Consider the following 24,011-nt stretch of genomic DNA (forward strand, 5'->3'; position numbering starts at 1 on the left):
CACTGAAATCTTGAATCACTTTTAAACAGACACCGCATTATACTGCATTAGACACTGCATTAGAAAGGGAGAAAGAGAGGAGTAAGCACAAGTGAGAGCCACCATCTTTCAAAGGTAAAAAGAAAAACCGGAGCTAAGTCAAATTCTTCAGAAGTAGAAATGCCAAGAAAACCATTGCTGAAATACAAAGTTTTGTTTTTCTAAAGTCTGGAGCTGAGTTCAGTTAAGTGACGTAATTTACGAACCAGGGGAAATTAGGGCAGTGACGGAAGTACTGCTAAATCGGGAGAAGTTGGCCAAAGGAAGGCAAGCCGGCTGTGACACACAGTGTTGGCTTCTTCCTCTGAATTTCAAGCCATTCTTGTTTGCTGCTGTGTCGGGTTGGGTTGCCATGAAACCCGGGGCCTAATTTTACATTTTGTTGTAGGCTAGTTGGAAGTTCTGAATCTGTCACAGAAAGCAACTGCTTGTCTACCTGCAAACAAGGCTGCAAAAAAAGCATACCGTTGACTTCCTACCACACACACGCACACTTACGCACAATCCCACCCCAAAAAGAGTCACTCGTTTTTTCTAGTTCTATGTCATCATTCACATATAATGGTTCTTACTGAACCATCCCGAACCGCATAAATCACCTTAAGAGCCTGCATCTCTTCCTACGTTCCTTCCTCCAACACCTAACAACTCTACACTCCCTAGAACTCCACCCCTCAGACACCCCTGGGCTGCTTAGATGTTTTTAAGAATGTCTTCTGAAATCTATGATTATCTCGGCTTAATTAAACCCTTGCAGCCCACATTTCAGGGTAAAATGCTAGTAATATTTGAAAGAAGCAAGGATCCTGCTGAGATGAATGGCCAGCCCTACCGAAGGCTGCCTAAAGGAAATACTGCTTTTCTTTCTTTTTTATTCCTTAAAAAGTTTTTAAAAATCAACTCCCAGGAGAGCCTGAAGAGCCAGAACTCCCAGGGGAGGGAATAAGTTGAAAATGTAAGACTCAGACAGGGTGGTTATCGCCAAACCTGGCTGAGGATGGAAGGCACCCGGAGCAATTCTACCAAGAACAAATTCCCAGAGCCCACTCCAAAGGGACCACTTCAGCACATTTGGGTTTAGCCTGGGATGCAGCCTCAGGAGATGCAGGTGCAGCTCTTTCACAGAGTGGTGTAATGTTAGAGTATCAACCTGAGATTCAGGATGGATTAGAAACCAAGTTCCAGCATGTGACTTTGGGCAAGTTGTGTAACCTCTATGAGCCTTGATTTGCTAACCTGTAAAATAAGAATAATAACTACTTGATGGGGTTGTTGCAAAGATTAAGTGAAGTAACATCCAAAGTCTCTCAGGTACTGCCTGACTTATGGTAGGTCAGAAGTAAAATGAAGCCAATACAAATGTCTCCTTGGGACCTACCCAGCGAGGGCAGCCACGGAGACATTCCCCAATGGTACAGGAGGCAGACTGCCTAATCTGAATTCTGGCTCCACTAAGTCTGTGACACTGAGAAAGCTACCGAATTTCTCTATTTCTCATCTGTAAAAGAAAATGATCTATTATATATAATACTCAGGGAAGGAAATTATGATGGAAGGAAATTAAATTAGTTCATGTATGTAAAATGCTTCAAAAACTAAAACTGGTACTCAATAAATATTAACTCCAATCATTATCATTATTACCACCTCTTTTCAAGCAAGTGTTTGAGGGGGTATGAATGTTGACCTTGGAGTGTTCAAGTTCTGGCTATCGCCATATGCTCTGGAACAGTGCTGTCCAATAGAAATATAATGTGAGCACCACAGGTAGTTTGAAATTTTCTAGTAAACATGTAAAAAGAAGCATGTGCAATTAGCTTTAATAGTATATTTTACTTAATATATCCAAAATATCATTTCAACATGTAATCAAAGATACAACTTTATGGAGATATTTTACATCATTTTTTCCTACCATGTGTATGTTATACCTACAGCACATGTCACATTTTAAGTGCTCAATGGCCGCACAAGACTAGTAACTACCATATTGGACAAAAAAGAAATTCCAGATTTCTAAAGCAAGTCCCTTCACCTTGATGAGCCCCAGTGATCTCATTTGTAAAAATGGAGATAATGTTCATGGCTTTGTTTGCAGAAGGAGATGAGAAACTTGAAAGTGTTTTGTCAATTGGAAAAGACTGCACGTAGTAGGCTTGCAGCTCTCAGAAACACTTAACTGTCAAATGCAACGCCATTCTCACATGGTGAATTCCCGAAGTCCTATGTGACCTGAGACATCACCAGGACAGCATCAGGTGGAGACACTTTCCCACAGGCAAGCGGAAGATTTTAGCTGATAATATTTCTGGAAAAAGGAAAATTTCAAGCCCTCTTCCCCTTCCCACCTACCACTTTCACTCCCAATGGCAAAAGCTTTTGTTTCTACTCTCCATTGATTCTTGAAATTCCTTTGACAACTTTCAATCTGCAAGTAAAGATATATTTAAGATATAAATAAACCTTCCATTCCCTCTAACACCCCAGTTTGGGACCTCATTACTTCTTAACTTCAAACTTTTCTTGCAAATAATAATCTCTGATACTGATAATTTACCAAGTACCTATTCTCTGCCCCATCCTATAATTCTTAAAACTTTTTGCTATTAGATAATTCATCTTCTTAGAGGCTGCATTTTAATAGCAAGAGCACTGAAGTTGGAGTCAGAAAGCCGAGATTCAAGCTTCTAGGTTCTGCATTTACTAGTTATGGGATTTGGGGTGAGACACTTAAAAACTCCCTGAACTTCTGTCTCTTCCTCTATAAAAAGAGGCAATACTGCATCTCTCACAAGGTATGATGAAGATTAAAAGAAATTATCCATATGAAAGAGATCTATAACTGAAAAGCATTACACAACTGTAAAAGAGCATTAAAATATGCATAAACCATTTTGTATGCACCATTGTTTTGTGGAACAAACTTCAATGGTTCCCCATTGCCTGCCAAATAGATTCCTTCAGCTAGGATAAAAAGCTATTCAGCATCTGGACCTGACCACTTTGCCTTTGCAAATTTGTTCCACTCTACTTCCTTTCTGAAACCTAGTGTTCTGACCAAATAAGACTGTCATGTTTGTTCTCCCTAAACAAGACTGAATGGTGTGACATTTCTAATTTCATTCTTTTATTCATGTGGTATATCACCTTACCTTATTTTTTTCATGTCTCAAAATTCCACCTATCTTCTTCCCCTGGCCTCCAAATTTCTTCTGATCTCCTTTTCCTTTATCCATTTTTGCTATCTATCTCTGAACTTTACTTACATCTTTCATAGCGCAGCCATCAAAATCTATTTGGGATTGTAGTATGGCTTAGTACAGAGAGACCTACAGTAAAGTGCCTGAACATAGCTACTTGGGGAAGAAATAAGTAACAAAGTCTGCATGTGATTTTGCAGAAATCCACTTAATAATAGAATGTCTCCCATATTAAAACTAGTCACCCTAGAAATCTAATCAAGATATGAAATGCAAAAAAAACCACCAAAAACCAGAGCTCATTAATAGTGGCAACGTTAAATAAATCAGCAAAAAGAAATGTGGTTTTTTTTTTGGAGACTATGAATAAAAGAATCAGGAACAAGCATTCCTGACATTGCTTATCCAGTATTGTTCAGTAACAAAGGTTTCATTCCTTTTGGTAATCACTATCCCATCTGTTGATATGTTGGGCAAGTCAGCAGTTCAAATATTTTTTAGATCATACTAGGTCATAGATGTTGTGTTGCATAAAAGACCAGCAAAATAGATATGGTCCCTGCTCTCAAGAAGGTTTCCACCTACTGGGAGAGATAAAGTGAAAGAAAATACTTTCAGTGAAATGTGGTCAGTAGAAAATAGAGACCTGCACTAGTGTTGTGGGAGCTTAGAGGAAGGGAGCTTAATCCAACTTCACAATATTTAGGAACCTTTGTAGAGAACATGACTCTAGGCTGAGTCCTAAAAGATGACTAAGTGTTAGCCAGGTGAGCAAAGTTGGGAAAGCAGATGGAAATATTTAAGCAGAGACAACTACAATCTACCTTAGTAGTGGAGCTGAATACATCAGGCTTGAGGAAAGGAGCCACTTTAATCATCCAGCTACTACTGTTCTGCTCTGATTTCATGCTTACCAAGCAATGTGATGGTTAGAATTTAGTCTCCCATGTCAAGGAGCATGTATTGACCAGCAAACATGAACAATTTCCGGTAAATTATTGCTCGCTATAAATTGGTCTCTGACTTTGCTTTGTGATCTTGTGAGTTGGCTCAATATAAATGGAAAAAAGTCAGACCACACTGACAAAAATCACATTCTGGACCTGAAAGCTGAGGTGACTGGGAGTTTGGTCACCTCAGTATTTGATCGTCAACCAAATACTGTAATCTTAGAGGCCATATGGTTTAAATCTATGAGTATCTCAAATATATTTACCTGTCTGCATCTCCATTGCCACTCCATAATTCTAGCAATCATCATCTCCTGCTTAGGTTACTGCAATAAAATAAATAATAATGCTACTAGCTAGTGGCATGAATACTTAACAGGTACTAAGTGCTTTGATACAAATAACTTCATTTAATTCTCATAACAACCCCTTAGGGAAGATATATGAGGTCTGTCCAGAAGGCATCCAACCATGTAATATGAAAAATAGAGTCATTTATTGAAGAAGATAAAAGATACAAGAAACACTGTACATAGGACAATGATGCCTCAGTCTCCTTCAAAGGAGGCACATTGGCACCTCACACAGTTTTCCCAATCACCATCAGCTGCCCCATTGTATTATCCTGGATCTCATCGATGGTCTGAAATCTCTTCCCTTTCAAAGGTGATTTTAGTTTTGGGAAAAGCCAGAAGGCACAGGGCACCAAATCTGGGCTGTAGGGGGCTGAATCACCTGGGTGATTTGATGCTTCACAAAAGAACTCTACATGAGATGTGATGCATGAGCTGGCATGTTGTCATGATGAAGCTGCCAATCACCAGTTGCCCATAGCTGCAGCCTTCTGAATCATCTGAAGAGCTTCCATGGAGGAATATTCAAGCTTAACACACACTGATGCAGATTCGTTGCTCTATTTGCTCAGTCATTCTTAATGCAACGGCCACACAGTACACATGCTCACTCAATGGTATCTACCACCCCTAGTGACTAGTACAGTGAAGTCATCATTGTTCACACATTCCAGTCCACTCTTCTTGGCTGCCAGGTTACACTGATGTCATGCAAACCGTTCTTGTTATATTAACAATGGCTGGACTTTTTCCAGACAGACCTTATATATACCCCCATTTTACAGATGGGGAAATTAGGATTTAGTTAGAGAAATTAAGTAACTTGCCCAATTTTACACTGTTAATAAAATAAATGGCAGTCAGAAATCAAATTGATATATGTCTTCCTCCAGATGCTGAGCTTTGCAATACTATTTAGTTAGCCACCTTGCATACATCCATTCATTTGTGCCTTCAAGTTCATTCTCCAAATTGCAAATGGAGTGATCTTTTTAAAATGCAACTTTTACTTGGCCACTCCTTTGATAAGGGTCAAAAAATTTTTCCCATTGTTTCCAGAATGAAGTCAAAGTTTCTTTCCATGGTCTTCCACAGCTGTGTATGAGCTGATCCGAACTTGTATGTCTTTTTCTCTCTGTGTTCCCACCACATGGACTGCTTGCTGTCAGTTCATTGAGCACATCCTGATGTGCCTCCACATGGAATGCTTTCCTCCCTCTTTATATCTCATTCTTATTCATTCAAACATTATAATTTTCCAAGATAGGCCTTCCTTGAACTCTATTACATTCTTACTTCTCAGGCTTTTGAGTCCCCTGTCCCTTGTGGATAATTGAGTTCCTTGAGCACACTTTCACATTGGTGGTACATGTTATTAACGGGATGAGTTCAGACGCTCATTAGTAAGTAAACGTCAGATTCAGAGTCCTTCTGAAGAGCAGGTTTTGTTAAGGGTAAGGACATTGAAAAACTTGGAAGCAGAGCAAAAGGAAAGAGGGCTGTGAGGCTGGCAGATCAAGGATATAGTTATGCCTGTGTAAGCCTGCCTGGGTGAAAGAGAAAGAAACTTGGACCATTTGTTTATAACAGGCCTCATGGGTCAACAAAAAAGATCATGAAATTTAGAGAACTTAGGTCCTCTTCTCCCTCCTCCCTTCCTTTGTTCTCTTTCTTAGTTTCAATCTCTCATCTCTCCTCTCCTGCCCTTCCCTTTCCCTTCCCTCCTCCTCTCCCTTCTCTTCCTGCTTTCCCCCCTCCTTCTCCTCCTCTTTTTTCTTCTTTCCCTCTCTCTCTCCTTTTTCTCGTCCTCCCCATCATCAGACGACTTTCGGTAAATGATAAAATATGTCTCCAAGCTTCTATTTTCTCACATGTGTAATGGAATATGTATGTCATAATAATAATAATTTCTATCTTATGAGGTTTCTTTTTCAAGGAAAAAATGAGATGTGCAAGTGAAAGTGCTTGGTAAACTGTCAAGTTATAATACAAAAGCTAGTTATGATTGGAGGGTTTTTTTAACTTGTAGTCTTACAGGAGTTTGCTAGGAAGATCAGCATCAAAATGACCTACTTTTCACTGTTATTTCCCTTGAGGACAGTGAACCTATTCTGTGAATCCACCCAGACTGAAATCTCTGTCATATGCAATTGCAAAGTTCCATATTTATAAAGTCACATTAACAAACTTCCGCCTAAAGAAAGGCCACTTGGGGCTTACAGACTGCCTTCAGAAGAATTGTGTTACATGGTATGTGTTTTATCCAGTTCCTGTGATTTGTTCTAAGAATGTTTTACTAAAGGTTAAAGCAACATGGTTTTTAAAATGTTGCACTGTAACACGGGTGCATTTTACTTACCAAATATTCCTCAAAAAACTATATCTTTGGACTTAATAACTTAAAAGGAAGAGTTATTGCTAACAATAAGGGGGAAAATCATAACCAAGACAACTAAATAAATGGGGCAGTAGCTCCGACCTAACATCTTTTAAGAAAGAGGCTGATTTTCATGTATATGAAAATGTTTTACATTTTAACGAAAATTTACTGCACTAGGAGAAGGAACAGAGGAATGAAATAAGCATGCTAACTTCACCACTAGGTGAAGCATGCTAACTAGACTCACTAGGTAGAGTCTTGTGAGGACATCTGCAAGGCTAGAAACTTGTGGATAAAGCTGAGTGTAGAGAATCCAACTAATACATACTTCTCACTTCCAAGGATCAGAATAATGGTTTTTTAGTTTTCTCCATCAAGGACTCCTTTATTATTATTTCCCCCATAGAGCCCTTGCTTTAAAAGATTTTGTCTATGAAAACAAAAACTGTATTGAAAGGTCATAATTAGTCTACCAAATTAAAAATTTCAGTCATTTTATGTTATTTCAGTTATTTAATGGTGTTCACAAATGAAGAGCTGGGAAAGGTCTTGTTAGGATGTTTTCCTCTCAATGTCAAGGGTTTGTTTTATTTTCAGGTTAAAGGTGCAGGTTTTGCTGTGACCTGTGTTCTGTGGCCCTGCTCTTATGGAGCACTCACAGTGACACTGGGGATAGCTTCATGTTGGGTTGCCCCCACACGCATGTGCCACCAGGCCATTGCATAAGCTGGTTGTGTCGTTTGGGTACTGACCAAAGGTACTCAGCCAGTTGAGGGGACCTGAATTTCAGCCCATGCATCACTTTGCATGATCTCTTCCCAAGCTGTCTGGGGAGAGAGGGCACATTTCTCTTATTTCGCAAGGGCACTGTATAAGCTTGGGGAGGGGAGCAGGAGAGAGGAGGAAATGAGTAAAGCACCAGCTTCACAGATTGACTATTCCGGAGAATAGGAAAGGGGATTCCCATATAATCATTCAGGGCGATAGACCGTACCACTCCTGATGTGTCCTGTCCATTGCTGCAGCCCAGCACTCAGCAGCAGCCTTGGCACAGAGTAGACACTCAACGTACTTTTGTGGAATGAAGGGATGAACAAATAGCTTTCTTGTACAATTCTCCACAGCTGAAGGTCCCTTGATTTGGTGTGTCAGTCAGGATTTGATGAAAGAAGAATGATATACCAGGCCAGATTTATATTTTAGAAGAGAAAACCAACAAACTCTAACCAAGAGGCGGTTTCTTATCTGAGGTCATGAGGTGGGAGGGATCCTAGGATTGCATGGCTACGTGCTGTCCTCTCACGCACAAGAGCAAAAACTCCACCCAACTCAGCTAACAAATATGTAGCAATCTACCCTCAGGAAAAGTTACCAGGACCAGAGAGAGAGAGAGAGTTGGGGGGACGCAAAAGTGCCTGACACATGCCAGCCACTGTCCCAACTTGGCATGCATTGATTCACTGAATTCTCACAGCTAGTTTATGCCATCTTCCTGTTTTACAGGTAAAAAAATGGAGGCACAGTCAGGCTGCTTACCTTGTCTAACATCACACTGCTAGTAAAGAAAAATCATAATTTATAAACAGCTGGGTCAGACTCCAACATGTTCCGCTGAATTTTGAGTTATTAGCAGCTTCCTGGTCTATGCGATATCAAAACCAATTGTCTTGCATTGGTGGTTCAGTGGTAGAATTCTTGCGAGCCAATGTCTTTCGGGGCTGTTTTTCAGCTGTGTGAGAATTACTTAAATTCTGTTGATACCCATTGCTATAGTTCAACGAAAGAAGAAAAATGTATTTTTAGAAATCTTGTGCTGTGTTTTTTTAAACTGGGCTTTTCCTAGATGGGACTATCTCCTGAAACCCTACCCAGAAAATCAGACAAAGAAAAGTGCACAAATCACAAGTGTAGAAGTCAGTGATTATTCATAAAATGAACACACCCACTTAACCATTACCCAGACCCAGTAATAGATCATCGCCAACCCCATATGAGGCCCCCTGAAATTCCTCCCCAATCACTAACCACTATCTTGATTTCTAATATAGTAGATTCTTTTTTTTAAACTTTCTATAATAGAATCATATTTTATGCACTTTTTAATATCTAGTTTCTTTCTATGTTTATGAGATTTATCTCTGTTGTTGCCCATGCAGTTGTTCTGATTGATTTGACCACCACACAACCTTGGGAATAGCTACCACCTTCTCTAGTGGGAAGAGAGTTTGATTATGTGTGGCAGATAAACAAAAGGCAGATATTTACATTTCTTTTCTATGCACTATTTTTGGGTAGAAAATAAGAGAAACTTGACAGATATGTTTCTGCTATATACAGAGCTATGTTAAAATTGCATTCAGAATGACCCCTCATATCAAGAATCTAAAATAGCCCAACTCATAGAAGCTAAGAGTAAAACGATAGTTACCATGGGCTGGGGGAAAGGGGATTGGGAAAGTACTGGTTAAAGAATACATAGTTTCAGATATGCAGGGCGAAAAAGTCCTAGAGATCTACTGTACAGTGCAGTGCATATAGATAATATTGAATCATATGAGTAAAATGCTGTTAAAAGGGCAGATCTCATGTTAAATATTGTTATCACACACACCCACACACATACACTCAAACAAAAGAGGGAAGAAGGAAACTTTTAGGGCACCTGAGGTCTGTTACCAGCTGGGGCACTGACTTCATAACTGCTGAAATCTGTTTCCATGTTTTCAAACTAGGGGCAGTGACCGATTTGTAGCCAGGCCAAGGTTTCCCATTACCCTTTCCTGTCACCCTTCTCTGGAGCTATCCTTCTCAACACCTCTGCTAACACACATTTCTGCTGGATTTGCATCAAAAAAGAAACTGGGGAAATTGGAATATTACCTAAGTATTAGCTGAAATGCAAAATTATTAAAACAGAAAGGGGGAGATCACTGATATAAAAAATATTACTCAACAGTTTGGATAGGGTGATCTCATTGTGATTATATACCTACATATGTCCGCATGCATGAAAGGACATTCACAAAGGGGCTAGCCATGGAGGCGATCTCTGCCTGGTAAAACGTTTATCATTTCAAACCTTTGCTTCTCTATAATTGTTTAACTTTCTATGATGCACCTCTATCCTACTTATAAATGCAATAGTTACCAAATGTTCATAATACTTAAACTATTTTGGTCTGGTTTTGGGTGTATTCTCCTATTCTACCTTCCCTGTGAGAAGAGGGTATTTTTTCCCTCTCATTTTACAGAAAGAAATTTAGTTTCAGCAAACTCTGGTAACTCACCTGAGGTCACCCACTAAAGCAAGATGCAGAACCAGAAACTACCAGGTCTTCCGAGTAAATATTGCGTAGCCTCCAGAAATGACAACATTTAGGAAGGCAGTTATGCAATTTTAAGTAGAAAAGACCCGAGGATAATATGTCACTTTAATTGCAGCATTTTTAGGAATGCATGCATTTTCAGCACTGAGCTAAATCCTCTCTTTCTTAGACCAAGTATTGTCTTGCCAGAAATCTTGCTCTAATAATTTAACATCTGACTTTTTAGCTGGTACCTTAAGGTAAATTAAAAATAATACCTCTTCAGCGCCTGTCACACAGATATGTTGCAAAGATTAATGAGTAGTGTGCTTGGATATCCTTTGAGAAAAGAGCTATATGAATGCCACATATCATTTCCAGATTAATATTAATTATAATTAATCATCCATTCTCTCTTCCCGTTCCTCAGGGTTCAATGCAATACCTACCAGATCTGCAGCAGGAAGAAAGTCTTCCTTTGCCACTCTTGTTGGAGTGAAAGAGGGAAAGAGAGGAAGTATAGAAGGGAGGCTGGCTCTCCTTCCTCCTTCTTCCCTCTGGAAACTTTTGAAAAATAGGGTTGACCCCATGACCATACACTGTTCCATTACCTGTTCTCATCCCCTTGAGACTTGCTTTTGTGGTATTAAGCATTGTTCCTTTTCAGAGCCATTTATGCAAGACAGGAAACAGGACCAGCTTCATAGGCAGGCAACTTGTGCAGTAGCACAGGACCTCCACACGGAAGGGTTTCATAGTTTCTGTCTTGAAACTCATAATAATTTCATCTTTGGTTTTTAAAAGTTTTTTAAGTGAAGTCTGATGGGACAATGGTATATACTCCAATGGCTTTAGAGCCTTGGCTCATATGCCGTTCTGTCTTCTGCCACCTGCCTGCTTCCCTAGAATGTGTTCTCAGCCACCCTTTTCCTGACCCCTGGCACCCTGGGACTCACCCAGCATCCCTCTTCCTGCCTTCACCCATGACCACAGCTGACATTTATTCCCAGTGGGGACCTGGGTTCTGGCTCAAAGAGTTGGACATGTATACTTTGCAAAATTTTGAGTAACATTTATCAATGCCTTGGATTGGCATGGCTATGGCATGGTAAACAGAGCCCATCTCTTGGTGGGGGTGAGCCTCTTGTCCACCCCTGATCCAGGTATATACATGTCCCAGTGCAGAGGTTAAAATACCCTTAGGGGTCACCTCTCTGTTGTGGATTGGCATATTGGTACCGTGTGGAAGGGAGATGTGTGGCTTTCCCAGAGCCTGACCCTAGCTGGGTCACAGCACATCAGTATGGCAGCTGGCAGGTAAGCACACTGAAGCATCTGGTGAGCAGGGCTTCCAGAATCCTATGAGGGTCCAGACTCTCCTCATGGTACCTCCATGTGACATTAAAGAGTAAATAAAACACACCATGCCATTAATTGTGACAAGTGTGTCATAATAATGTACAATGTTAACAATAGGGAAACCAGGATGTGGGATATGTGGGAACTCTCTATATTTGAAACTTTTCTGTAAATCTAGAACTATTGTTAATAAAAGGTTTAAGAAAAAATAACACCATGACAGGTCAAGACAGATACTCCAGCAGAAAGGAAAAAGCTTCATACTCTACTACTTTTAACAGCACTTCTTCCTGCTTTTTAACAAGGGGCCCTGCATTTTCATTTTGTACTGGGCCCTGCAAATTCTGTAGCTGATCCTGACTGTAAAAACCCTTGTTAACTATGCACTTCTTCTTTCTTCCTTCCCATTTCTCCTCACCCCCAAATGCCAGGCCTTTGGGTTACTTTGATTGCCATTACTCCTATATATTATCTATCACCTACTAAGAAGTGGCTATCATACTGACACTTTATATATTTTATTTCATTAAATCCCTTTATGACCTTATGAGATAAATATTTGTACCCTTTTTTTGAGGTAAGAAGTTGAGGTCCAGGATCACACAGCAATTAGTAGAAGAGAAAGTCAAAATACAGGAGTCTCACTCCAAAGCCAGTGCTTTTTCCACAGAGCTACAGTTGCTCCATTCAGCCTCTAGGTGCCTATGTACTTGCAGGCTGCTTGGGCAAGCACTTGGTTTCCATTCCTCCCAGTATTTACTGAGTATCTGCTCGATACCAAACACTGGATCTGGTGCTGGTGCTACAAAGCTATAATGCTAAGGTCGGTCCCAAGCAGCGCTGGTCCTTTCCTTGGGCTGTACCCATGGTCAGCAGGGGTTTGATGCCCCTATACTTAGCCCACTCTGACATCTGTGATTCTTGTCTTGGTTACTGTGATAAGAAGGCTCTAAAATGGAACACAAAGAGAGTCTTGAGTATTTATTTAGTATCTGGGAAAGAACAAATCCTCATTAACATCAAAATGTAATAGTTTCACTTAAAATATATTGTGGCTGGCCAGAATAAGAGAGGACAGTGGAGTGAAGTCCTGTCACATCTCAGTATTGTACCAGCTCTAGGAGCACATATGTGCTTGTTCTGTGTAGTGGAGCAACGATTTTTCATCTCATGGCACACGGAAACTAATGACTAAAATCCTGTGACACACCAAAAATTATACTTTTGCCAAACAAAAAAAATAGGTATAATTGTGATTCATTCACACCAGACAATTATTATTGTGTTGGCTATTGTCATTTTTTTAATTTGACCATCTAAGAGAAAAGAGGTCAGTGCCCCTGACTAGTCAGGTATTGTGTGTTTTATAAATTCTTGCGTCACACCCTTGTGCCTCTTGCAGCACACAGGTTGAAAATCGCTGTAATAGACAGTGAATGAGCTGCAGTGGCAACACTTAATTGGATCTTTGAAAAGTCTTCTTCATTCCTCAGTGCTTCTGCTGCTATAATTCCTTTGTCAAGTGTGAGTGGAAAAATGTGATCCCCATTTTCCTCTTAGTGCAGGAAAAATGTGATATATCATCATATAGTCATTTTGCGTATCAGCCGATTCAAAAGGCTCTGAGCAAATTGCTCACTCCCCACCACCCTGCTGAATGGCCAGTCTTAGCCACCAAGAACCATGAGTTGGGAGGTGGAAGACACAAAGGTAGTAAAGCCCAGGTAGCTGGGAAGTGGTTGGACTTTTTTTTTCTTTTTTTCTTTTTTTGATAAGAGGCCTGGAATAAAAATGGGAGGTTTCTGTCACTTCAGAAAAAGCTTTCTTGGAAGAAGTGCTCTGAGGAAGGAAACAGAAAACAGGGGGTTGTTTTGGACACAGCAGAGTGAGTGAGGAGATGCTTCTTGTTGAAACAGTGTTGCAAAATTGAGGAGGAAGAAAGAAGAGAAGGTAATGCAAGTCTGGCTTGAAATGAGTTTCACTGAAAACACCTCAATTCTTGTCTGCACATTTTTGAGTGTGAAAAGAAAAATAGAGGAAGTCACCTCCAGTGGTTTTGTGGGTTTTTTTAAGTATGACATACAGGATATTGAATTTTAACCCCTGTTTCTCCTGAAACAAAGGCATATTTGGGGAATAAACACAACATCTATTCTTCAAAATGTGCATCTGTGAGCAAGTGATTCCAATCACTCTCCTGTTTATTCCCTTTCCTGCTTCAAGTATGAGAGCTACACTCATAAATTTATTCATATAATAATAAAAAGCTATATGGTGTCCCTACAATTTCTTTACGAATGTGTATTCTAAATCTGACAGGAATATATGTAGTCTTTTCTTCATCCTAGAATTCCATGGAGGATTTTTAATTATATTAGTGCCTATCACTCGCATTCCGGAAAGGTTGGGAGAGTTCACAGATGTCATGCCCCTCAAACGCAGTCAGGTGTGCAGGAAAGTCTGACTGATTTTTATAACTTTCTGTAGCACCCTTAATTCACCTGGCCTTTATAAAATCCAGTCAGTGTTTACTAACATGGGGTTCTTAAGTCAGTAACCTTAATTATTAATTTAAACTCCCAAAGTTTGGGGCGTGGAATGACATGCTGTGAACACTTAAAAAGAACTTTATTATCCAGCTAAAACATGATCTTAAAAACAGTATTTTTAAGGACCACTGAGAAATAGTCCCAGAAAGTCTAGATTCCCACAGGGAACAAAGCAGAGCCCCTGACTTCAATCAAGATGAAAATCTGCAGCGTTTGCATCTGGCTCCACCTGAAAGTCCGGTTCAGAATTTCCCTGTGATCCTGGCAGTTGAAGAGAAGTTTTCGCTTTGTTTAGTATAACAAGAGCTGCCGGACTCCCAGGCCAATAAACCGCCAATAAACGTGTTCACATAAAACTCCAGACAGTCTCTCTTAGGCTGAAGTCTTATCAGGGAGACTTCATTTTGGCTCTACTTAGAGGAGAGATTCAGAAGAGGGGAGGACCAGCTCATGCCTCTCCCTGGTGCGGGTCAGTGTTTGCTGAATTAAAAGTTAATCCGACAGGCACACATTCCCCGGAATGAATGACTGCCCATTGCCTTCCAGTGACACGGTCGGTTCCCCGCACGCACTCCCCAATTTTCGACTGACTGTATCATTTAGAAGAACAGTAAAATGAGAAAGCGCTTTCCTCATTTCTCCTCTAGACGGCAAACACTCAGAAATGACATCACGCACCCTGAAGTGCCCCGGGATGACTAAGACAGACACGGCCTGAGAAAACTCATTGCTTCTGCCTTGAGTTTCAGGACGCATGTATGTAGATGAGCTTATAAGAGACGGTTGGCTCCCCGCCTCCTTCCTCAGAGGAAGTTTCTTGGTAGATCGCGGACACCTCATCCAGGCAGGGGGGTGAAAACTTGGCACGGGCACCACGGCGATCCGTGATTTGTTCTCCTGGCGGAGAGCGCTGGAAGGAAGGAGTCGGCGCGCAAAGAATGAAAGAGCACGGGGCCACCTTCAGTAGCGCCGGGATCAGCAGCAGCAACGGTGACTCTGCTATGGACAGCCTGCAGCCGCTCCAGCCTAACTACATGTCTGTGTGTTTGTTTGCAGAAGAATCTTATCAAAAATTAGCAATGGAAACGCTGGAGGAATTGGACTGGTGCTTAGACCAGCTAGAGACCATACAGACCTACCGTTCTGTCAGCGAGATGGCTTCTAACAAGGTAAGAGATGACCGTTTTTACTCGCGAAAGGGGGGCCGCGCAGGGAGCCCTGGTCTCCCCTGGCCTCTGCCTCGGACAGAGCTTCACCCAGGACGCGACGGGAGAATAGGTTTGTTGATCTGCCTTGGGAGATTCTGTCCCCAAGTGCCACGCTTTGCCTGTATCGGGGTACTACAGAAAAGTTTAAAATCCTCAGTGTGCTTTAACTCCCAGAAACCAAACTTCTATCTTCTTGATGTTTGGAATATGTTTGAGAGATGTCTGTTTATAAAGTGTACGAATCACTATACAAATGAAAGCCCTTTTAAAGCAATTACCAGGAAGATAAAATCTGAATGAATTTATAGGGTAAAGTGTATAAAATGTGGCATTGCAATCAGGTGTTTCACATATTTTTTTTAATGAGAAAATACTGTGCTCTTCATATATCAATGGAAAGAATGGCTTGATCTGAAGTCCTATAAATTCTGAAATTCCTCTCTGGGCATTCTGGGATTTTCTAACATTTATCTTGTGACGCTGGCATGCGTCACATGTCTTTATCTTCTTAAGATAAAAGAAGAAAAAGAAAGAAACAATATACCTGGTCTCCAAAAAGGAAAGTTTTTTGTGAAAAGTTTGCTGCTTTTCAGTGTGGAATCATTTGAAACCAAGTTTCACCCATACTGCAAAGAAAGGGTTGTACATATAATCCCAGATAAAACTTAGTGTTGAAGAACTTTAATTGTGTGTCATTATATCATTTGTTTAATTAACATCTGGATTTACACTCCTAATTTATGTAGTGAGAGTTGTTGCTTTTTGCCTGTATTTCTCCCTTGGAGACTGTGTGGGGGCACATGCCTAGACATGGAAAGCCTGAGCAGTGTACCCCATAGGTACACACTTTCAGAACCCTAATCATACTAGCCTGAGGTATTGTTTTATTGTCTTATGGTTCTGGGGCTGGGAAGAGGTTTTGCTCCATACCTGCAGCCTGCGCACTCCAGCCCTGAGGTACACTAGTGAATGTGGGTCCCTCCTCCTTCTTTCCTGGGGTCAAAAGTATCACCTTCCTATCAAGTCTTGCTGGCTCCTGCTCAAAGGACCTGAGCAGGGGAAGCATTGCCTCCTTAGGAGGTCCTGGAGGAGGGGTGGGGGGACTCTACTTACTCCTGATTTATTGCTTAATGAGAGGACAAAAAATAAAAAAGTTTCTTTCTTAAATTTTGATTCAGATTCAAGTCAAAAAATAAAGAAAAGGTTTGAGGTTTAACTACTTACTGATTTTTCTCAGAAGTTCTCAACTGAAGGCTAAATTTTGGGTTTTTCCAGGCTGTTGTAAATCTGTTAACTGCTTCCCCATGAGGAGAACTTAACTTCGTAATTTCTCCAAACCGCCCTGTACTCCATGTACGAGTATTTCCACACATGATTTAACCCTCTTTAGAGCATCAGCAAATACTGTTCCGTGCCTTTTGTGGTCATTGACACCCATGCAAGATGAAGATCCAGTATCTGAGGGTAGTTTTTCATCAGGTTTCACCATGAATTTTCTTCTGGAGTCACTAAGATAAAGTAGGTAATTAACTGGGGGTGGGGGCGGGGGGCCAGGGGGGAGTAGAATACTCATTGAGAAACTGTAAATTGCTATTATTTTTCATTACAAGTGTTGATGCGTTGTAGATTCTAACTAGGTTTGCGTCTGGAGGGTTGACATTAAACATTGTCTGTCTTACAAATTTATTTAAAATTGTTTATATTTAGTGTCATAGTTAATAAGACTCCGAGACCAGAGACTGTGTTGCTCCTGGTAAGAATTCCAATCACTTCAGGCTTCCGCTCCTTCTTTATGGTGTCGTGTGCAGGAAGCAATGAAAGTTGAGTAGAGCTAACCCTAAAGAAAGGGCTAAACCTTAATTCTGATGCAGCTGGCTTAAGTAGAAGGCTTGCAGCCTCACCTACTTTCTAAATCCACAGTGGAAAGGTTGAAGGGCAAAGCAATTAGCCAGCAGATGAGCAAAAATGCCCAGCTGACTGACAACTGAAGTCAATTTCAGCTTTTAAAAAGATCTCGCTCTTTTTATTCTCAGCTACCTCCTTCACCACAAAGTCTTGATTATTTAGATAATTGTCTCAGGTAAACTTTAATCCATAACACATTAAAATACTGTAGTGTAATATAATATAACATAATATAATAGTAGTTTTGTGGTCACTAAAAAGAAATTAACCTATACCAGTTATAGATCTATGGTAAAAATAAAATTTCACATTCAACTTTAAAAGGCTGAAATTATTGGGGCATTCCATCCTAGTTGCTGTTTGAAAATATAGTCCTCATCATCACTCTCATTACTGTGTAGTGTTATTTGGTCATCTTTTGCTTGACCTCACTGAACAAAGGAGCAATGGCAATCTCTAAGGTACAGACTTGAAAGTTACTGTGAAGATCTTCTGTAGAGGCAGTATGTAAAAGGCAAAGGCTTTGGAGTCAAAAGATCATGGTTCAAATGCTGACTCTGTAGTTTACTAGCTACTTGACCTTGGCCAGCTTAACTGCTCTACGACTTAATTTTCTCATCTGTAGAACAGGGAGAAATGTGGTACCTACCTCACTGGGTTGTTGTGAATGACATAATGCATCTAAAGCACTCAGCAAAGCACCTGATGTGTAGTAAAAGTTCAATAAATGGTAACTTCTTAATGCCATATACTACATCTTTGCAAAAAATTATGTGTTGCTAGATCTGATCAGCTAAATGACTATTGAATTTTTTTTGCAACCTCTGAACTTAAGAATGGTGGTGAGAGAGCCAGTGTTTTGCTTAAGGAGTGCCTGGGAATTCCATATATGCCTGTCTGTGTATAGCTGGTAGAGAGCTGACTGTGTCTAGTGGAGGAAAAGCAAGAACTCTTTCATATTTACTTCATCTGGGTAGGGTTGTGTGTTTTCTTGTTTGTTGTTCTTTCTTAACTCTTTTACATTTTGAAGAGAACTGTGACTCAAAGATCATCGTGACTGGCTTTCCCAAGTGTGCTTCAGAGCCCAGAGAGTTAGATACGAAACTGTTTCTTTTTTTTTTTTTTTTTTGAGTCTTTTTTTTTTAAGATTTTATTTATTTTTAAAGAGAGGAGAAGGGAAGGAGAAAGAGAGGGATAGAAACATCAATGTGTGGTTGCTTCTTACATGCCTCCCCCACTGGGGACCTGGCCTGCAACCCAGGCGTGTGCCCTAGACTGGGAATCAAACTGGTGACCCTCTGATTTGCAGACCTACGCTCAATCCACTGAGCTATGCCAGCCAGGGCTGAAACTGTTTCCATGACTTAAAAAAAATAAGTCTTTTTGGCCCAAATTTCCCTCAGTCCTCATGCTGGCCACAGGTCAAATGGAATCCCAGAATTATAAAGAAAGATGCAGCCAGGTGGGTTAATACCACAGATTATTTCTCCCTAAGAATTACAAAATGGAATAAATTAAGCAGGAGTTTTTATGAGGCAATGACATTGTTTTTCAAGATGAAAAGGATGTTTAGTGAACCTTTTACTAGCGGCCCAAGTTCAGTTAGACCTGTTAGAGCTGTTTACTTTAACGACAGATTGCCTACTTAGATTTGTTCATTAATTCTGATGTTTCAACTTTTATCACCTCCTGAATTAGAGGAATTGTTTCATACTTCAGTGAAACGCATCAGAGCATGAGTTTCTCAGTGGCAAAACAGTCAGATGTTTTGAAAACAGGATGCTTTGTCTCTGCTTTACAAAAAGAGGAACGGAAAGAGAAACAGTATAGAAAGGAAGAAACCAAATAGCCTCAGCAGGATCCCCAGCCCAACAGGCATAAACACTGACCTATCTTCCTGACCTTCACTGTGGCTCAGTTCCTTCCCTCATGTCACTGAAGCCAACTGAAGTCACTGGAGGAGGATAGGAGGAATGGCGCAGCTGCTGTGAGAGTGACTAGAATTTCCTGTCTCCTTCCTGAGAGACGCAATCAGAAAAGTACAGAGTTGCAACAACAGTGGCTGAGGAAGGAGCAACACAGAACAATCCCAGTGAGCTATAGTTGTGACTGATGATGTAGGGGGAAGCTTTTCCTGGGAAACAGTCTTTTGCCTAAGATTTTCAGTTGGAAAATGCCAAAAGAGTCATTCATGGCCAGCATGTTGAATGTTTTACAGAAGATGAACATGCTGTGGTATTCATTAAGGATCTATATTCAAGCAACTCCAAATTGTTCTAACGAGCACCCTCCACAATCCTTTTCTTTCTAGACTAGTTTTGCCCTGGGGCTGTTTTATGTGTAATAGAACAGTTTGAGCCCTATCAGGAAAATGTATGTTCTGCTGTTGAAAAGAACAGTCCTGAATAGTATCAGTACTCTCTTTAGAATGAAGCATCAAGACCCAGCACTTCAGTAAATATTTGCTTAGAAAATCCGTAAGATAGGAATGGCAGATAGACGGTTCTTTTTCTCTGAAGGCATCATGAAGTCAGCTACAGATACCATCACAGGGGAAGTGAATCCTCCCGGCTATTTTTCCAGTTGCTCAAGTGTCATCCTATGGGAGTGCTGAACATAAAGGCAACTAATTGACTGATTGCCTGTGTTCTTGGGTGGGAAGGATAAAGGTATACAATTCTACCAATCTGGAACCACCTGACACCAAAGTTTCAGGACACTTGAATGTGACTGGGGTAGATTGATTATGTTAGCAGTGAAACGGCACCAGAATGTTACTGGTGGAGTCAGACCAGGCCTCAGTTCAGCCATCTCTGTTCTTGAGCTCGCTGAGAAAGAATTCAGAGGCAAGGAACTCAAACAGAAGGCAAAAGTTTATTTAAAAAGTCACAGAGGGAGGGAAAAAAGTGAGCCAGCTGGGCTGCACGGGCTCAGGAAATGAGTTATGGAGGCAAAAGAAGGGCCCTTGGAGCTTAGGAGAAAGAAAAGCAAAGGTAACACACCTCAGGGAAGGACAGAGGAAAGGTGCAGGTGTGCTCCAGAAAGGGAAAATGCATGCTGGGTCTTCCATCCTGAGGGTTTCTATTCCTTCTCTAAAGATGGGCCTTAGGGGAGGTCTCAGGGGAGGATCTCAATGGAATTTTCATCAGCTTCTCAGGTGTGTCCTTTCAGAATCATCATCTCCACTGATTGGTTGGCACCAGGGCATGGGGTCATTGGTCATTGAAGCCTGTCCTGATGTCAGCTGTGGCATCACTGTGCCTGGCCTTACTACTTTTCTGGGCCTGAGCTGAAACACCTCTGAGGTCTAGATGTTATCTTTAGTTTGACCAAAGCTCTGCTTTTGTGGTCAGCTGACTCAAGGCTTTGTTACTAAGATTATTTGATGCTGATCAGAACCTCATTGTCCTGAGGGCTTAATGCTTAAAGGAGTAGCTGTGCAAAGACTTGTATGGGAGTCACATGAGGCTATTCTCTGGTCACCTGTACCTCCTTGGAGGGGATCTACCACCTGGCTACAAACATGCCAGGGAAGGAAAGGTCAGGGGAGGGCTTGAACTCGTGACCAGGGATATGAAAGGTCAAAGCGTCTAAACCACATGACCAGAGGTATGCTAGGGGTGGAAAGGTTACCCTGAGGACGGGGTCCTTGTTTTCTCAGTTTTGTCTGTTGCTAGGTACCTAGGACTTTCTGCCCTGGTGACCTGTACCTGGCCTATTGTCCTTGCTCTGTTCATGTCTAACTGCCTACGACAATTACCTTAAAGTCGGATGAAGTTGAATCTAGGTGAATAGTGAATAAGTATGAGAAATGTTGGATCCAGCAGAACTAAAAGGGTATATACATCTTACTAATCAAAAGATTGATGTTAGAACTCTGTCAGGAAGAAGATAGGCAGGTGACCAATTATTGAAATGAATTAACTCCACTTTTGCCTAAAATTAAATGACATAATTCGAGCAATATCACCCTTAAAGCAAGAGGTGTCCTTTTCCTGGACCCTGTGATTTACGAGCGTCTGAGCCTCCTCATCCTCCAGTTGCACTCTGCTCCAGCAGCAATCTGCCAGGCCCGGGACCAGCTGTGCTCCCCACTTCAGACCACATTGTAGCCATTGGACTTCCGCGTTCTCTGCCTAAATGGTTTTGAACCCATTTGGGGGAAATGGACAGGCTTCTTTCCTGGATGTGCTGCAGGAATGTACACCCTTAAGACCAAGGAGTAGCAAAGAGGCAGCATATAGCTTGAGAGATCGTGTGGAAGGAGCTTGGACATGCATGCTGTGGCAGAGAGTGTACAAAGGCCCACCTATGTGTTCCCTGGTGCTGTTAGGACATGGAGGGGCGGGGAATGGGGCAGGGCGTGGTCCAGGAGCTGGATCCCTCCACCCCTTTCCATCCTATTCAAGGAGTTTAGGAATTCAAATTCAATCTGGTCTTCCAAGCTGTAGGAAGGGATATCTGCCAAGACAGGAGTGTTGGAAGAAGCTCAGTTTAAATCTTTTATATATTTATGCTTATGGTATGTGGTTATACAAGGCGATAGAGGTGACCCTGGATTCGAGGGCATAAAATCAGTCCTGACAGCCTAGTGGGGGACTCATATATTTTGATCTAACATTTCTCTCCTTGCTTCTTAGATTTATATAGAACTAGAGGCAGCAAAGTGAAAAGAGCCTGGGAATAAGCCATTAGTCTGAGTTCTAGCTGTGCCTCAATTTAGGTGTATGTACTATCTTCATCAATGTAATCATTTTGAATCTTTGCCTTTTTCTTATCTACAAAACAAAATAGTGGGAGATTATCTCCATGGCTTCCTTCAGCTCTTGCATATATTAATAGAATAATAATAGTAAACAGCCTACCTACTTTTACTATGTGTATCCTATGTGTGCAGACATTGTGCTAAGCTCCTTGCCTATATTCTGTCATTAATACTTACAGCAACTCTTTGAAACAGGTTCTATTATCCCTATTTTGCAGGTGAGTAAAGTGAGGTTTAGAGACTTGAAATAAGTTTCCTTAGGTAACAAGAGAGCCAGGATTTGCAGCCGGTGTCGTCTGACTCACCATCAATGGTCCCAATGGGATAGGTAAATATAGAAACATAGAGGTATTTAATATCTCTCATAAGGGTATTTTGTCATGGTTTCTTTAAATCTGGCCATCATTGGTTAGGTCTGTTTCAAAATCCTAATCTGCGATTACCATATTTTGGACCTCTACTAGACCAACCATTAATGACCTCGAGCTCAGTCTTCTTGGCTGGGAAGCAGTGTCCACTAACTAGAAGAGAAGGAAGAATGACCATAGTTATAGACAATGATTGTAAAGCAAGCATACAACTGCAATAACAGTACTAAACTAGTCTAGTACTTCTTATGGATCCGTTTGCTAAATTCAAAGCTATTTATTTCCCAAAACTCTATAACGTGACCTAAGATAAGACAGTAAGGTTTTGTTTAAAGGATCTTAGCCTACCCTCAAATTCTCCTTTTGTCCTCAAGTAAAGAGAAAATGGAGAGAGGCTATTCTTTTTTTTTTTTTTAATTTTATTATCATTCAGTTAACTGGGGCAATTTCATTATTTACTCCCTTTGCTGAGGCATGAACACGACCACGAAACAGAGGAGCGCCGGCTCTTCAGTAGCAATAATTCATGTGACGAAGTTACCTGGGAACAACATGTAAAATTCTTCCTGGGACTTTGTCTTCAAACACAGATGATAGAGAAGTTAAGCTGTTTATTCTTTATCTGACATCATTTTAGTAACTCTTTCTATAATAAATTTGAGTTGTATTATTGAGAGTAGGTCAGTATTCCAAGTTCTAATCTTATCAAAACTGAACAAATCAAAGATTTTGAAAGCTTTTTAGTGCTTGGAAATAAATTTGATTTGTAATCTTATTTTGCTTAATTTTCATATTTTACAGTGGTATTTATAGAACTATTTTCTTCACTGAATTCTAATCCATTTATTCCAATCTTTCTGTTAACTCACTTGAAAGTCCCCAAGTGAACAAATCTCTAGAAAAAAAGCAGAATGAAGTGAGGGAACATTATCTTTGATTGTTATACCTCTTACTACCTGAAAAGAGCATTATATATTCTCAAAACCTGATAAATACGTCATTTTATTTTTTTAACTTAATTTATTTATTTTTAGAAAGAAGGGGAGGGAGAAAGAAAGGGAAACATCAATGTGTGGTTGCCTCTCACACACCCCCACAATGGGGACCTGACCCGCAACCCAGGCACGTGCCCTGACTGGGAATCAAACCAGCAACCCCTTTGCTTTGGAGACCTGCACTCAATCCACTGAGCCACACCAGCCAGGGCTAAATAAGTCATTTTAAAGGAAGCCTTTCTCTCCATGTAAAAAAAAAAAATTCAGATAATTATGTTTGGGGTATCAAATATATTTTTAGAATACTAGTTTTGAAAAATAGAATTATAGTATATTAATGGAAAAATATTTGTTTTACATTTTTTATACTTCTTTCTTGTCTTTTTTTTTTTTAGAACATGTCTCACTCTAAAGGCTCCCCAAATCTATGCCATTGTTTTCTGTGAAAGAAAAGCCAAGGGTGGAGCTTACTCTTCCAAAATCTTTTACTTCTAAGTAAGTGTGTGCTCTGCCAGTGGAGAGAGCCCGGCTCCCTGGAAGCTTGGACGTAGCAGATCAGAAAATGCCAGGACAAACTTGCGCCGTAGGCAGCAGATTCACACTCTTGAAGACACTGTGCCATTTGGTGATGTGCG

General features: G+C 40.7%; 1 protein-coding gene across 4 annotated transcripts in view; it reads left to right on the forward strand.

The window, feature by feature from the left end:
* Positions 1–24,011, forward strand: part of PDE4B (phosphodiesterase 4B) — a 513,377-nt gene that overhangs the window by 457,918 nt on the left and 31,448 nt on the right. For 2 of the 4 annotated variants that reach the window (XM_053921419.1, XM_024565508.3), the window contains one exon: positions 15,192–15,304. In XM_053921419.1, coding sequence (XP_053777394.1) covers positions 15,192–15,304 — 113 coding nt within the window. Of the gene's footprint in view, positions 1–14,462; positions 14,605–14,634; positions 14,892–15,191; positions 15,305–24,011 lie in introns of those variants that run through there. The other 2 variants (XM_045199378.2, XM_045199379.3) reach the window with 2 other exon arrangements.

This window comes from Desmodus rotundus, chromosome 3 (assembly GCF_022682495.2).
Source record: "Desmodus rotundus isolate HL8 chromosome 3, HLdesRot8A.1, whole genome shotgun sequence".
Lineage (NCBI taxonomy): Eukaryota > Metazoa > Chordata > Mammalia > Chiroptera > Phyllostomidae > Desmodus > Desmodus rotundus.